At 35.6% G+C, this 14433-nt stretch overlaps 1 protein-coding gene and 1 long non-coding RNA gene across 2 annotated transcripts; both read left to right on the top strand.

The window, feature by feature from the left end:
- The first annotated feature begins 5702 nt into the window (after positions 1 to 5702).
- Positions 5703 to 14172, top strand: LOC130825161 (uncharacterized). The gene is made up of 2 exons (XR_009046852.1): positions 5703 to 6066; positions 14000 to 14172. It is a non-coding gene; the product is annotated as an uncharacterized LOC130825161 (long non-coding RNA).
- On the top strand, positions 6086 to 9468 carry LOC130825160 (uncharacterized). The gene is made up of 2 exons (XM_057690233.1): positions 6086 to 8788; positions 9301 to 9468. Exons 1-2 carry the CDS (start codon positions 7750 to 7752, stop codon positions 9336 to 9338), a joined length of 1077 nt encoding a protein of 358 aa, XP_057546216.1. The 5' UTR covers positions 6086 to 7749; the 3' UTR covers positions 9339 to 9468.
- Positions 14173 to 14433: the final 261 nt, after the last annotated feature.

Consider the following 14433-nt stretch of genomic DNA (forward strand, 5'->3'; position numbering starts at 1 on the left):
AGTTTTGCCAAATGTAGAAGTTTTAATTTAATAAAACTATAATTAATTGTGTGCATGACATTTTATTTTCTTGAATGAATTTAAAGTAAAATTAGGTAAGTAGTTAAAATATATCTTTACATTAATTTTTTATAACTAAATATTCAAAACAAATATTTTATACGTAAGTAATACATTGTTTTTGAAATATATATTGATTTAAATTATCATCATAATCATAAATATTAATAAAAGAGTTGGAAAATAGCAAATGACAACTTTTTGGAGCCTTGCCATTTCTTTCGTAAGGCTATAATTAATTGTGTGAAAATTCATTTTCCTAAAAGATTCAAACCTAAGAAAGATAAGTATTTAAAAGATTTCGTTACATTAGTTCTTTATACCAAGATATATAAGAATCTTTAACAGATTAATTGTTTTAAAAAAATATTTTATATGTAAGTAAGAAATTATTTTTAAAATATATTCATTTAAATTATTAATTGTTGTTTGAATCATGTTAAAATTAAAACTAAATTAATTTTTTTGAATCAACTCAAAATAAGCTCAAATAATTCATAAATAGTAAGTATGATTTATATAATTGAATTTTAGAAGACCATCAAAAGTATCTTTTAGTAAAATTAAGAGCTAAATTAGATGAAATATTTTAGTTAGTAAGTTATATTCTTATCTTAAGCAATTATTTTATTAAAACATATAATATTACACACTTTACTTGAACAAAAAATTGTAACAACCCGACTTATGGTTGGCTGAGTAAATAGGGTCATCACGGGGTTCATTTCCACAAGAAACTTAAATCACACTTCCAAAACTTGAGCAAAGGGGGTCACTAGCTCTTTAATGTAAATAACTCAGCTAATTCTCAAACCAAATTTTAATCAAAACACAAGGTAAACATACAAATCACTTTAAGTTCAATATAACCAACACAACCAAGTCTAATATACATTTATCTAAAAATCTAAAACAAAACTACAAAATTGCCCCATGCTCAGCTCAATATGACATCCTTGGCACTCTAATCAACACCGCTAACCCATCAATTCCGGCCGATTTCGATCTATAATCAAACTAAAATTTGGAAACAACAGATGGTCAGATTAAACTAAATGAGAAGTAACAATCCAAAACAATAAAACATAGTAATTTCTAAACAAAGATTTAAAAGCAACATCATTTTTCTAGAACTATGTGCGCACAGGGAGTCTAGTTGAGAGGAACATCCATAGCTCTAAGGCTATGTCACTCTCGGGTGAGGCTAGTCAATATTTGAATGACAATTCACCTCAAAACAGGAGAATAACTCCGTCAATGACCAGCTCGTAAGCCCGTTCCATTAACCATATCAATTTCATCATAATCATTCATAACAAATTTATTTCAACAATATAAATTTCACAAACTTTAATAAAACATTTTCAAAAACTGTAGTATGGCCAGACCCTTTTTAAGGGACTGCTACTACTCACCAAAGATGCTTCAAGGAGCTAAGTCCGTTTCTCCGCGATCACTAGAAAGGTTCCTTGATGACGTCGTCTCCTGGAGCATAACAAACATAACATCCCAACAAAGCGTTCTATACTAAAATCTAAGTTTATTTAACTCATTGCATCACCGCACCTTAACTAAGACTTTATCCTTAATACTCCAATAACTCATTCCATGAGGTCATTTCTAAGCCATTAAAAGAATCTAAGATTGCTTATATTCTCCTAAAGAATTTTCAATACTCATTATCTTCTTTATACATCTAACTAATAATTATAACCATTTTGTCCATCAAAATATTCAAAAAGACTACTACACATCCAAGATCACTAAGCTACTCAAATTTAGTTGTTAGAATTAGCTTTTACTACAATTACACCTCCACAATTAGGTTCATATCACCACTTTGACCATATTTATTAATAACAACATTCAAATCCCAATCCTCACCACTACGTATAAACCATTAAGATTCTACAAATTCATTCTAACAATCCTCATCTTTCCATTATATCCTAAATTATCCAATTTTACATATTATATACACAAGAATAAGTATTCTCTCTACAATCTTCAAGTTCACAAGTATTTAGTATTTCATCTAAGAGCATCAATTTATTCGATTATTTGCCATTATCATTACTTGCCACAAACTCCTAATTTCTCACGATAATTCAACAACTCAATATCACATATCCAAACTACTAATCTCAATCAACAAGACTCATCTAAGTAATTTATATAAATTTCAAGATTCATTAAAATTTAGGGTTTAACACATGATATTAAGAATATGCTAATAGAGAATCATACCAAGCAAATAACCTTATATGAATGAGAATGAAATAATAATGATTAGTAATCGAAAATCAGAGAGGATATACCTCTATGGACAACAACAAGTAAATGGAAAAGAACAGATTTCGAAATTTGATTTTTTTTTTCAACTTGAATCTTGATGCTTAAACAACAGGACCAAACCTCACTCACTTCCTCCCCATTTTGGCAGAATTCAGAGGCAAAAGGAGGAAGAATTCGGCTGCTACAACACTCCTAGTGGTTTGAAGAATTGATCATTTACCTTGAAAAATCACGAAAGAGAGGAAAATCAACTGATTTTTTGCAGCCCAAATCTTTCGAAGATCAGAGGAAGAAGAGGATCGAGGAGTAACGCGTGTTGTCTTTGATTGTGCCGGTGAGAATGAGGAAGAAGGTAATATCGGTTTTGTTGGACACTCCAAGTCATAACGGGGATTTGGGGTTAGGTTTGCTGAGTCATCATTAATTTCTAAAAGCCTTGTATCCATTCCCTCTCCTTATATATAAACTCTGTTTTCCAGATTTCAAGAATAATGAATAAGAGTGGTTTTCTGTTCTAAGCTTTTGTTAATGTCTTCTTCTCTACATGCATTCAAGTTGATTTAAATCAAGGTATTCTAACATGGTATCAGATGCCATTACAGGTTTTCTGATTTTTTTCTCTATTCCGTTCTTGATCTTTCTCTACTGATTCTTTTGCCTCATTGTTTCTTTTGCAATTGGTTTCCTCATCATCTTTTGCTGTTGATATCACCTCTGCTTATGTTCTTTATTCATTTCTGTTTTCTTGCGTTTTGTTTTTCTTTCCTTCGTTCTTGACCTTCTCCTTTCCTTGTCCACCAAGTGTTTGTCAAAATGTCTGAACCAGCACAAAATCCACCAAATACTCAACATAATCAAGATCCTTGCACCATCTATGGTAGCCATTTCTACATTCATCCCTCAGATACTACCATTATTAAACTTGTTCCAGAACCATTCAATGGCACAGGGTTTATTGATTGGAAAAGATCAATTATGCTTTCCTTATCCCCCAAAAACAAACTTTGTTTCATTGATGGCTCCCTTCCTGAACCTCCTTTAAATCATATCAATCATGCAGCTTGGCATAGATGTAATGACATGGTCAAAAATTGGTTACATTGTTCTTTGGTAAAAAATATTGCAAAGAGTGTATATTATTGTAAAACTGCAACTGAGATATGGAATGATTTGGAAGAAAGATATGGCCAAGCTATAGCTTCATAGTTATATTCCTTAAGGCAAAGTTTGTTGGATGTTAAACAAGAATCTGATGAATAAGTTGCTGATTTCTACACCAAAATCAAAAGCATTTGGGATGAAATTGATATGCATGATCCTTTATCTGTATGTTCATGTAATGCTTGTAATTGCTCTTCTACCAAGAACAACCTCAGATCCCAACAGGAAAGGAGAGTTATGCTGTTCTTGATGAAGTTAACTGATGATTTCAAACAAGTAAGAAGTAATGTTCTAATGTTACAACCCTTACCTCCTCTCAATCAAGTATATAGAATGTGCTTACAAGAAGAAAATCAAAAGGCTGTAACCAAGGCTGCAACAGCCACACAACTTGAAGCTATGGCTTTTGCAGTTGACAAAAGAAGATTTACTGATCATCATAAATATGGCAGAAACACTTACTCCACAAACACCTACAACACTAATGCTGCTGCTAATAAAATGATTGGGGCCAAGAGGAATTCTATATGGTTTTGTGATCACTGCAAAACATCAGGCCATAGCATTGAACGGTGTTATAAACTACATGGACACCCCAACACTTGGAATAGGGATAAGAAATCAGCCAATCTTTGTCACAATATTGATGAATCTGATATACGATCTCAAGCAGACTCCTCTGATATTCCTCCACCTATCACTCTTGATCAATACAATCAACTAATGAATCTTTTATCCAAGAATCAGAATTCTGAAGGCAATAATGCCGAAAAACCAATAATACCAGCAGGTACTTCTCCGGTTTTCTTCTCTAGTTATAAGTTCTGTATGATGAGTAGCACAACTCCTACTTGGATTCTGGATAGTGGTGCCACAGACCACATTTGCCATGACCTAAGTCTGTTTTCCACTTATACCCCATTACAATCCCATGCTCATAGTATTACTGTTCCTGATGGTAGACAAGTTGAAATTAAACATATGGGTTCTGTCATTTTACCAGGGAATATCACTTTGCAAAATGTTTTTCATGTTCCTGATTTTCACTATAATCTTATTTCCATACATAAATTGTGTCTGGACCTAAAATGTGACATCACCTTCTCTGCTTCCTCTTGTATGATCCAGGGCCCTCACTTGACCCTTCCTCAAGTTCTTGGTAATCTACATCAAGGCCTCTACTGCACAACACATGAATTCCAGTCTTCAATCACTCAACTACACACTCCTGTTCCTAATATCTCTTGTCATGCTGTTCATGTCCAACATGCAGAACTTGCTAAGCTGTGGCATCTTCGATTAGGTCACTTGCCTTTTCCACAACTACAAACAGCTACAAAGAATATTGTTAATTGTTCTTCTATAGATTGCATTTGTCAAGTTTGCCCTGTAGCAAGGCAAACTAGATCTTCTTTTTCTCTTAGTACAATAAAAACAACTAAACCTTTTGAGCTCATTCATGTTGATATTTGGGGGCCTTACAGAGTTCCCACCTATACAAAATGTAATCTTTTCCTTACTATTGTTGATGATTACTCAAGGAATACTTGGGTTCATTTCTTAAACTACAAATCTGATGCTGTTTCAATTCTGAAAAATTTTGGGGTAATTAAAATGAGTGAGAGGAGGGAGAAGAAATATTGGGGTATTTGGGGTTACTGGGTTCGAAGGGGTTTGGGTATTTAATTATTTTTTTATATATTATATTATTATTATTATTATTATTATTATTATTAATATTATTATTATAAAACTTACTTAACTTACTTAATTCATGGTAGATTTTCTAATTGGTTTAAAGCCCAATATGATTTTATTTATTTTAAATTTTCAAATGTTATAATAATTATTTTTTTCTTGCAATATTCTTTGAAAATTTTATTTATATATGTCTCTATACAAAACTTAATTTAATAAATAATCTTAATTAATTATATATTTTATGTTTAAATACTTGAATTATTTGAGAAAAGGGTGCTTAAAAAATTTGTTCTTAAGATAAAAAGACGTGAAGTTACAATTTGAAATTATGACGCTAATAATTAATCGTATTAAAAGATATTGCTCCTTAGTTTGAGTTGAATAAAATAAGTGAATATGGAATAAGATTATGATGTTAACAAATAATCTTAATTCATATTAAACGAAGGTGCCCCATAATTTGAACTGTATAAAATACTCCATGTTGTAAAAGTGTACAAACGACAGACTAAAGGGATTCAGGGTGACATATGCTGTTTAGGGGTGATATATACTCATGTTCATTCATATAAGAAGATTTATCAACATGAAACTGTTCGTAATATTTATACCAACTTATCCATTTACTTGATTATATGCAAACTGCGCTAATAGATTGTGAGGCGTTGGATCTCGATCTGATGGATAAGTAGGGACGCGAATCTCATAGGACCAATATGGAATTTTCGTAAATACGCTCATCTTCGTTTTACTCTGTCATCGTCGCACATTATCTATTCAACGATCTTCATCGTACATCAAAATCAGTTTCAATATCTTTAAAAAAGGCACGCGTAATTATAAATTCAGGTATGATAATTTGTTTCTATTATTCATGATCAATATAGTTGTTAGAATTGTTGTTCTTGGCATCTATACATTTGTTTGTTGCCCTTTGTTTGATTTATATTTTGTTTTACAATCATTGAATCTGAACAAGACGATGAATCTCTTCCTCTATGGTTAAAAATCAGGTATTTCAAACTGCTTATTTAGGTTTTTGTATCATTTTTTAATTGTACATTTAATGTTTTTAGTTTTTTGCGTTTTCATAAGTTTTTTAGGGTTTTGATTTTAATTTGATGCTTGTCATTTGATTTTGCTCTGATTGTTGGTGGTTTTTGTTGTAAATGCTTATCCCTTTCTTTGAGAGCTGACTGTTGCATTTACTGTATTGTAAGGTTATAATTTTTAAATCTTTTTGAGATGATGAGTTTCATGTACATGTTAATTAGTGGCGGTGGCGGATTAGGATACTTAAAATGAAAAATATACAAAATAAAATACACGTTTATTCCTTTTGAGTTTTCAGTAAAAATATACAAAATAAAATACACTTTATTCCTTTAAATTTGCTACTGAAAGTCGCATATTATAAAGGAAAATGTCACATTTAGTAGCAAATGCTTGTCTGACAAAGTTTCCACTGTTATTGTGTTTTCCTAACCGGGAAACTGATTTTTGATTTCACAATATAAGTTGAAGTCAGCCTACTGGGTTCTCTTGTCCTTGACACTTTTCTTTGTTCCTCCATGGCCATCTGATTTTGTCTTACTTCTGCTATATCCTTGATTAGTCTGATACAGTGTCACATAATTCTCTAATTTCCCTCAATTTGCAAATCAAAAAAGCGAATTATAATCAATTTTGGGCTATTTTTTTTAGAAGCTTGGATAATTTTCACGCAGAAGTAGTCAAATTTCTTTTACATGTTATATAATCTTCTTACCCATCTTCAAAATGTAAATGATTAAATGGTAGTCGATATTCCTCCATAACTGTTGTAAGGTTCAACTATATCTTTATGCAGCAAAGTTATCCAGAAGCAAATTGGACCCAATGGAGGACTTGGATAGATCTATCTTCCTCTGAAGGAGTTTTTGGATGTCTCTAAGCAAGTGAAATGTTGGTTCTTGTCTCACTCAGTATTTGAATGGCTGTACGATTTTGTTGCTTCCTATGTTACTCGGATTCGTACCCGTGTCTGATCCTTGATGCTCGGATATCGGTATGGCACTTAGACACTTAGGCACAAAATTGAATATTTAAACGTATCCGACACTTGAACACGTATCAGTATCCGACATAGTACCCGAGTCCAAATAACATAAGCTGCTTGCTTCGGTTAGTTAGCCTACTCCACTCTATCTTTTAATATCACCTTCCCACGTGATAATGAATGGTAGTCAATTTTGTGGGAATATATTCTCTGATCTTAGGGAATATTTTTCTGTTTTAGTAAATAATTAATTTTCCAAATTTGTCCAATATATTAGGGAATTACTGATTTCACAAGTTTTGTATTTCCTTAATTAATTCATAGAGTTTGTATAAATTAGGGCTGTAATTACAATGGAAATAATACAAAACGAGTATTCCTTTAACCCTAAAACTAGCTTTCTTTAATTCTTCATGGTATCAGAGCTGTAAGGTTTAATCTGGGATTAACCTTTGTTCAGCATCATCCTTTACCCTCAAAACTTACCTGTAACAATGGCAGAAACAAACCCAAACCAACTCATAACCATGGAACAGATGGAACATATGTTAAAACTGTTTCAGCAACTAAACAAACCAAACACAAACCTAGAAACCATACCATCAGAATTAAAATTGGCCGAAAAGTTAAATTACCAAAATTACACAACCTGGTGCAAAATGATGCAAATAGCCTTAGAGCGCAGAGGACGTCTCAGCCACATCATAGACGAACCTGCTAATATCACAGACCCTAATTACCAAACATGGAAGCAGAAGGATTCAATAGTCCTATCATGGATTATTTCAAACATTGATACAGATCTCATAAACCAGTTCTTAGATTATACCGTTGCAAGGGATCTATGGAAGGGGATCGAAATTCTATTGAACAGTGGAAGGGATGAACTCCAGATCTTTGATCTGAGTTCTCAAGCCAACAACATAAAGCAAGACAGAGACCCAATAGAGGTTTTTTATGGAAAATTGACCACGATTTGGAAGGAGATAGATCGAAGACAACCAAATCCCATGAAACATACTGAAGATATCACAATCTTCAATACCTTTATTCAAAAACAACGATTGTTTCAATTTCTGGCCGGAATCAATGATACATTTGACAAAGAAAAGAGGGATCTATTGAATCAAGACCCACTTCCAACGGTTGAAATTGCATATGCCACAATTAGGCGTGAAATCTCAAGGCGAGGAATTATGATCCAGGCTTCATCATCGGGAAAACATCCCTCAGAAATTGGGAGTGGGTTGGCCGTTAAACAATACCGGTCAGAAACATCATACCGGCGTGACAAGGAAGACAAAACTCACCTTAAGTGTAGCTACTGTGGAGGAAGCCGTCACACAAAGGATGGTTGTTTCAAGTTAAAAGGCTACCCGGAGTGGTGGGAGGAGCACCGACAACGTAGAGCCGCCACCAAGGCCCAGTTGAACCAGACCGGCGGCAAGGCTCACTCGGTCACCGGCTTACCACCCATTACCAGCACACCAACCCACTGTACAGAAACAAGAGAGGGCAACAATGGCGTTGAAGGTGAAACAGCACAGAGAAAAGGAAACAACCCAGAAGAGAGAGAAGAAGGGAAAGATCTAGAAGGAACTCAGAAAGACCCAAAACCCACAACAAAACGCTCCCCCACTTGCTTATATATACCACAACCCCAAAACCCTAATACCTTAGACACTACCCGGCCCATTTATAAACCCCCTAAGCCCAACAACCCATGTAACCCACATAAATTAGGCCTCTTATGTAAACCTAGTACTTCCTCCCAATGGATTTTTGATTGCGAGGCCACCGATACCATGACCTTTGATCCCTCCGACCTTTTACTCACTAACCCGAAAACCCGAACCTATATCCAAACAGCCAATGGGGAGTGTGTGAGTGTTGATCAATCTGGGCCTGTTACCATTTCTCTGTCGCTAAAAATTAAAAATTTTCTTTTAATTCCTAGTCTATCTCACAAATTATTATCAATTAGCCAGTTGACTCGGGAATTAAATTGTATTGTGCTTATGTCTTCCTCTGGTTGTGTTGTGCAGGATGCCCAGACAGGGAAGATTATTGGTCGTGGTACTGAACGAGACGGTTTGTACAATGTGGACGAGGCGATTCAAACGGGTCACACTTTGCTTGCTCATGGGTTCCCTAATCATCAGTTATGGACCTGGCATCGACGTCTAGGTCATCCATCTTTGGGGTATCTGAAACGTCTCTTTCCGTCATTAGCTAAAAGTACTGTAGTCTTGGACTGTGAAACATGTGTTCTTGCAAAAAGTCACAAACATTCTTATTCTCCTAGTTCTCATCATAGTCATGAACCGTTTGTTTTAATACATTCTGATGTTTGGGGACCTGCTCCTGATTTTAGAAACCACAGCTACTCATATTTTGTTTCATTTATTGATGATTGTACTAGAATGTGTTGGATATATTTCTTGAAACACAAATATGAGGTTTTTGATGTCTTTGTCAAGTTCTATAATATGATTGTCACACAGTTTAATGCTAAGCCTAAAATACTTCGATCTGATAATGGGGGAGAATACATGAACCATCACATGAAAGATTTCTTTACCACCCATGGTCTTATTCACCAAACTTCTTGTTCCCACACACCCCCAACAAAATGGCATAGCTGAAAGGAAAAATCGTACTCTTCTTGAAATAAGTCGAGCCCTTATGTTTGAAGCCCATGTCCCACCTTATTTTTGGCCTGAAGCCATCGCCTCTGCTACCTATCTCACCAATCGACTACCCTCAAAAATTCTCAACTTCCGAACTCCCTTGGAGGTCCTTTGTACTCACACTACTATCCCATCTTTCCATTCTTTACCCCCTCGAGTTTTTGGGTGTGTTGTGTATGTTCATCTACCTAAACCTGCTCGAACCAAACTTGAACCCCGGGCTGTTAAGTGTCTCTTTGTGGGCTATGGTACTAATCAGAAGGGATACCGGTGCTTTGATCCAACTCAAAATAAGATGTATACCATAATGGATTGTGACTTCTTTGAACATTCCTACTTTTACTCCCAGCTTCGTCCTCAGGGGGAGACTACATGTGATGACTTGAGCTGGCTTACATATTCTGTAACTGATGATTCGAACCCCAAAGAGCGAGTAGGTAATCCCACAGATATTGCTACGGAAAACATAGTTTTACTTTCTCCTCAGACCCTTCCTACCTTGTCTGAAGCATCTCATAATCAAGAAGTTGTCTGTGGGTCTCAAGAGGTATTAACTGAACCTGAACCTCAAACTAATGATGACATATCTGTTTTTGCTAATTCACCCTGCAGATACCAACTACCTCCAAGAAGCAAAAGGGGTATTCCTCCAAAAAGATATGATCCAAAGTTCGAATCACAGAGATCTCGGTATCCTATCAACCGAGAGGTGAGTAACTTGGCACAAATAGTTGTAGCATTCCAGACCAGCCTATACTCAAGCTCCTTGCCTAAGAGTACTGAAGAAGCTCTCCGAAATCCAAGGTGGAAAGAGGCAATGGTAGATGAAATCTCAGCTTTAAAGAAAAACAGCACATGGGAAAAGTGTATGCTACCCAAAGGAAAGAAACCGGTTGGATGCAAATGGGTTTTTACAATAAAGTATCATGCAGATGGAACCATTGAGAGATACAAAGCTCGTCTTGTGGCAAAGGGATACACACAAACTTACGGGATTGATTACTCCGAAACCTTCTCTCCGGTTGCCAAAATAGATACCATCAGGGTCATATTCTCCATAGCTGCAAATAAAGATTGGCCTCTCTACCAGTTCGATGTAAAGAATGCTTTTCTACATGGCGAGATCGAAGAGGAAGTATATATGGATGCTCCGCCAGGTTTCTCGGATGAATTCGCTCCAGGAGAAGGATGTAGACTTAAAAGGGCATTGTATGGCTTGAAACAGTCTCCAAGAGCTTGGTTTGGTAAGTTCACCGCAGCAATGAAGAAATTTGGGTATAAACAGAGCCATTCCGACCATACCCTATTCCTAAAAAAAGACGATGGTCAGATCACATGTCTTATCATTTATGTAGATGATATGGTAATAACGGGGAACAATGAAAGGGAGATAAAGGAGCTTAAGAGGAAACTATTCATGGAGTTCGAGATGAAGGACTTGGGGAACTTAAAGTACTTCCTTGGTATAGAAGTTTTCCGGTCCAAGAAAGGGATTTTCATTAACCAAAAGAAATATGTCTTAGACCTGTTAGCAGAAGTAGGGATGATTGACTGCAAACCAGCAGAAACACCAATCGTAACTAATCATAAACTCCAGACGACTCCTGGAGGAGAGCCAGCTGACAGGGAGAAGTATCAGAAACTGGTAGGCAAATTGATCTATTTATCTCACACTAGACCAGACATAGCATACGCCGTTGGGGTCGTGAGTCGATTCATGCACCTACCACAAACTCCACATATGGAAGCAGCTATGAGAATCTTGAGATACTTGAAAGGCACTAGTGATAGGGGAGTCTTCTTTGGTAAGAATCATCATCTTGATCTCGAAGCTTACACAGATGCTGACTGGGCAGGCGATCGAGACAGCAGGAAATCTACATCTGGATATTTCACTCTTGTAGGGGGAAACTTGGTTACTTGGAGGAGTAAGAAACAAAAGGTAGTCGCATTATCAAGTGCAGAAGCAGAGTTCAGAGGGGTAGCAAAAGGAATAACAGAAATCCTATGGCTAAGAAAACTCTTATACGAACTCGACTTTCCACCAACAGGAGCTTGCAAGTTATTTTGCGACAATAAAGCAGCCATTGATATCTCAGAAAATCCGGTCCAACACGATCGAACAAAACATGTGGAGGTTGACAGACACTTTATAAAAGAAAAATTAGAGAAGGAAATCATCAGCATTCCACACGTAAGATCAGAAGATCAGTTAGCTGACATTCTCACAAAGGCCGTTTCTGTTGAAGCCTTTGAAACTACTTTATCCAAGTTAGGTATTGGGAATCCCATAACCTAACTTGAGAGGGAGTGTGGGAATATATTCTCTGATCTTAGGGAATATTTTTCTGTTTTAGTAAATAATTAATTTCCCAAATTTGTCCAATATATTAGGGAATTACTGATTTCACAAGTTTTGTATTTCCTTAATTAATTCATAGAGTTTGTATAAATTAGGGCCGTAATTACAATGGAAATAATACAAAACGAGTATTCCTTTAACCCTAAAACTAGCTTTCTTTAATTCTTCAAATTTTATGAACAAAAAGGAATTTTGGGATGGTCAATATCATTACCATGGTGGTGGAATGGTTTAGCATCATAGTACACAGGCAAATCCAGAAAAATAATTAGTGTCAAAAAATAAAATTTAAGTAAAATATATTTTGTGGGTTTCAAATCCTCATCACTTATATGGAAGATAATATACTAATCAACTCATCTAGGGACAACTAGGGTATACTCTTTGATTTTATTTTGGATTCAAGTGATGTCAACTGATTTTAATAACTAAACACTAGATCCGCCTATGGCATCATTAAGTACCGGCTAACAACCGGACATTAATGTTGCTCTACATAGAATTCATTTTTGAAGAGATTAATTTATAATTCAATTGCTAATCAAGCATGTAAGTCACTTGATTGGTCGTGTATGCCTTCTCATAAGGATTGATCCTTATATCAATGTAGCTTTGTAGTTTGTGGGGTAGAATCTACTCTAGTCAGAAAGCCTTTATCTTGGTGAGTTCTTCAGTTGCTTCATGCTTAATTTCACACACACAAAAAAAAAAGATGATGGATTGATCTTAAATTAAGGTCTTAATTAATTACTCGTGATTTGGGGCACAAGATTACAGAATACAGAGTTTAAGTTTTGGGTGCAAGGTTTAGGCATTTAGCCCAATGAACTGAACAAGCACCGTGTTTGTCACCTCGAGTATTCAGTGATCCAGAAATGATTTTGTTTATATGAATTTGGGTAAGGTATATATAACCTAAGCCCCAAAGACCCATGTACGTAACATAACCATCTAAACAGAGCAATACACGACAGTAGCCTGCGACTAGTTGTCGTGTTGGAGCACTCTCTAGGCGACGATTTGTCGTGAGGGTTGTGCCTTAAAAAGCAAACTTTTGCTTCCTTTCTCCAATTGCTCTATTTTGGCTTATGCAAGCCTCATCTTATACATAGGCACCATAACATACTTAGGCCTTGCCCATACAAGAATTATCCCATGACTCGAGGCACATATAACCGGTACAAAAAATGATACGTCAGGGTGCATAACGTTCAGCTTGAAGGTCTATGTCGTGGAGTAGCATGGAATGGCATGAGAGAAAAAAGTGGCTATTGTGGAGAGGCGGTAAGCATTGCCGACAACATGAGATGCATGGGTTTAAATTTGAATTGAACTACATGAAATCAAGTCTATTGTTGGCCCTTTACCTCAGTGGTCGAGCAATTGACTTTTAACTGATTTGTTGAAGGTTTCAATCTATGTTACGTGATTCGCTAATCTCATTATGAATCGTGAACATAAAGATTGTCCTGATACGGTCGATTTTGGGCTTGTTTGAGTGAATCACAAACTCAGTGGAAATTAGTTGATGAATTATGTTATGCCGGTTTGAATCCAAGTGATGAGATAGTTAGAAAGACTGCGAGTCCTTACGTATTAGCTAATTTACGTATATCAGTAATCCAGTATCCATCTATACTAACTTAAATTGTCAAATGTTTAGTCTGACAAGCAAGAGATGTTTATTTTTAGGTGTCAAAATCCTCTGTTTGATCTTGCTGGTGACAAGGAGAAGCAATGGTGTTCTATTTGGATAGTGATTTGGTTTTTTAAGCTTAACAAAATGACAATATTTGTAACTTGATTGTATTTCAATCTTTTTAGATGTAATGCATCTATTTGTGAAGCTTTAATATACATGCTCATTGATGCGAAAATGTGTCCGCTATTACGGTTGCAGTTGCTGTTGAGTTCTGTGTAGGTTAATTGGTTGCTTCCTGACTTGGTATTCCTGTCGACGGCTGTTTAGTGGGCCTTATAAGGGCCGGACTGGGCTTAAGTTAATAGGTGGTAAGTTGGATAAGAGCCCTTTAAAACTTTATATGGACTTTAAATAGGCCATACTAGGCCGGCCCAACACGGTCTATTTTTAATACAAAAAAACTTTTTAATCCACATTTATCAAT

The sequence above is a fragment of the Amaranthus tricolor genome, chromosome 10 (assembly GCF_026212465.1).
Source record: "Amaranthus tricolor cultivar Red isolate AtriRed21 chromosome 10, ASM2621246v1, whole genome shotgun sequence".
Lineage (NCBI taxonomy): Eukaryota > Viridiplantae > Streptophyta > Magnoliopsida > Caryophyllales > Amaranthaceae > Amaranthus > Amaranthus tricolor.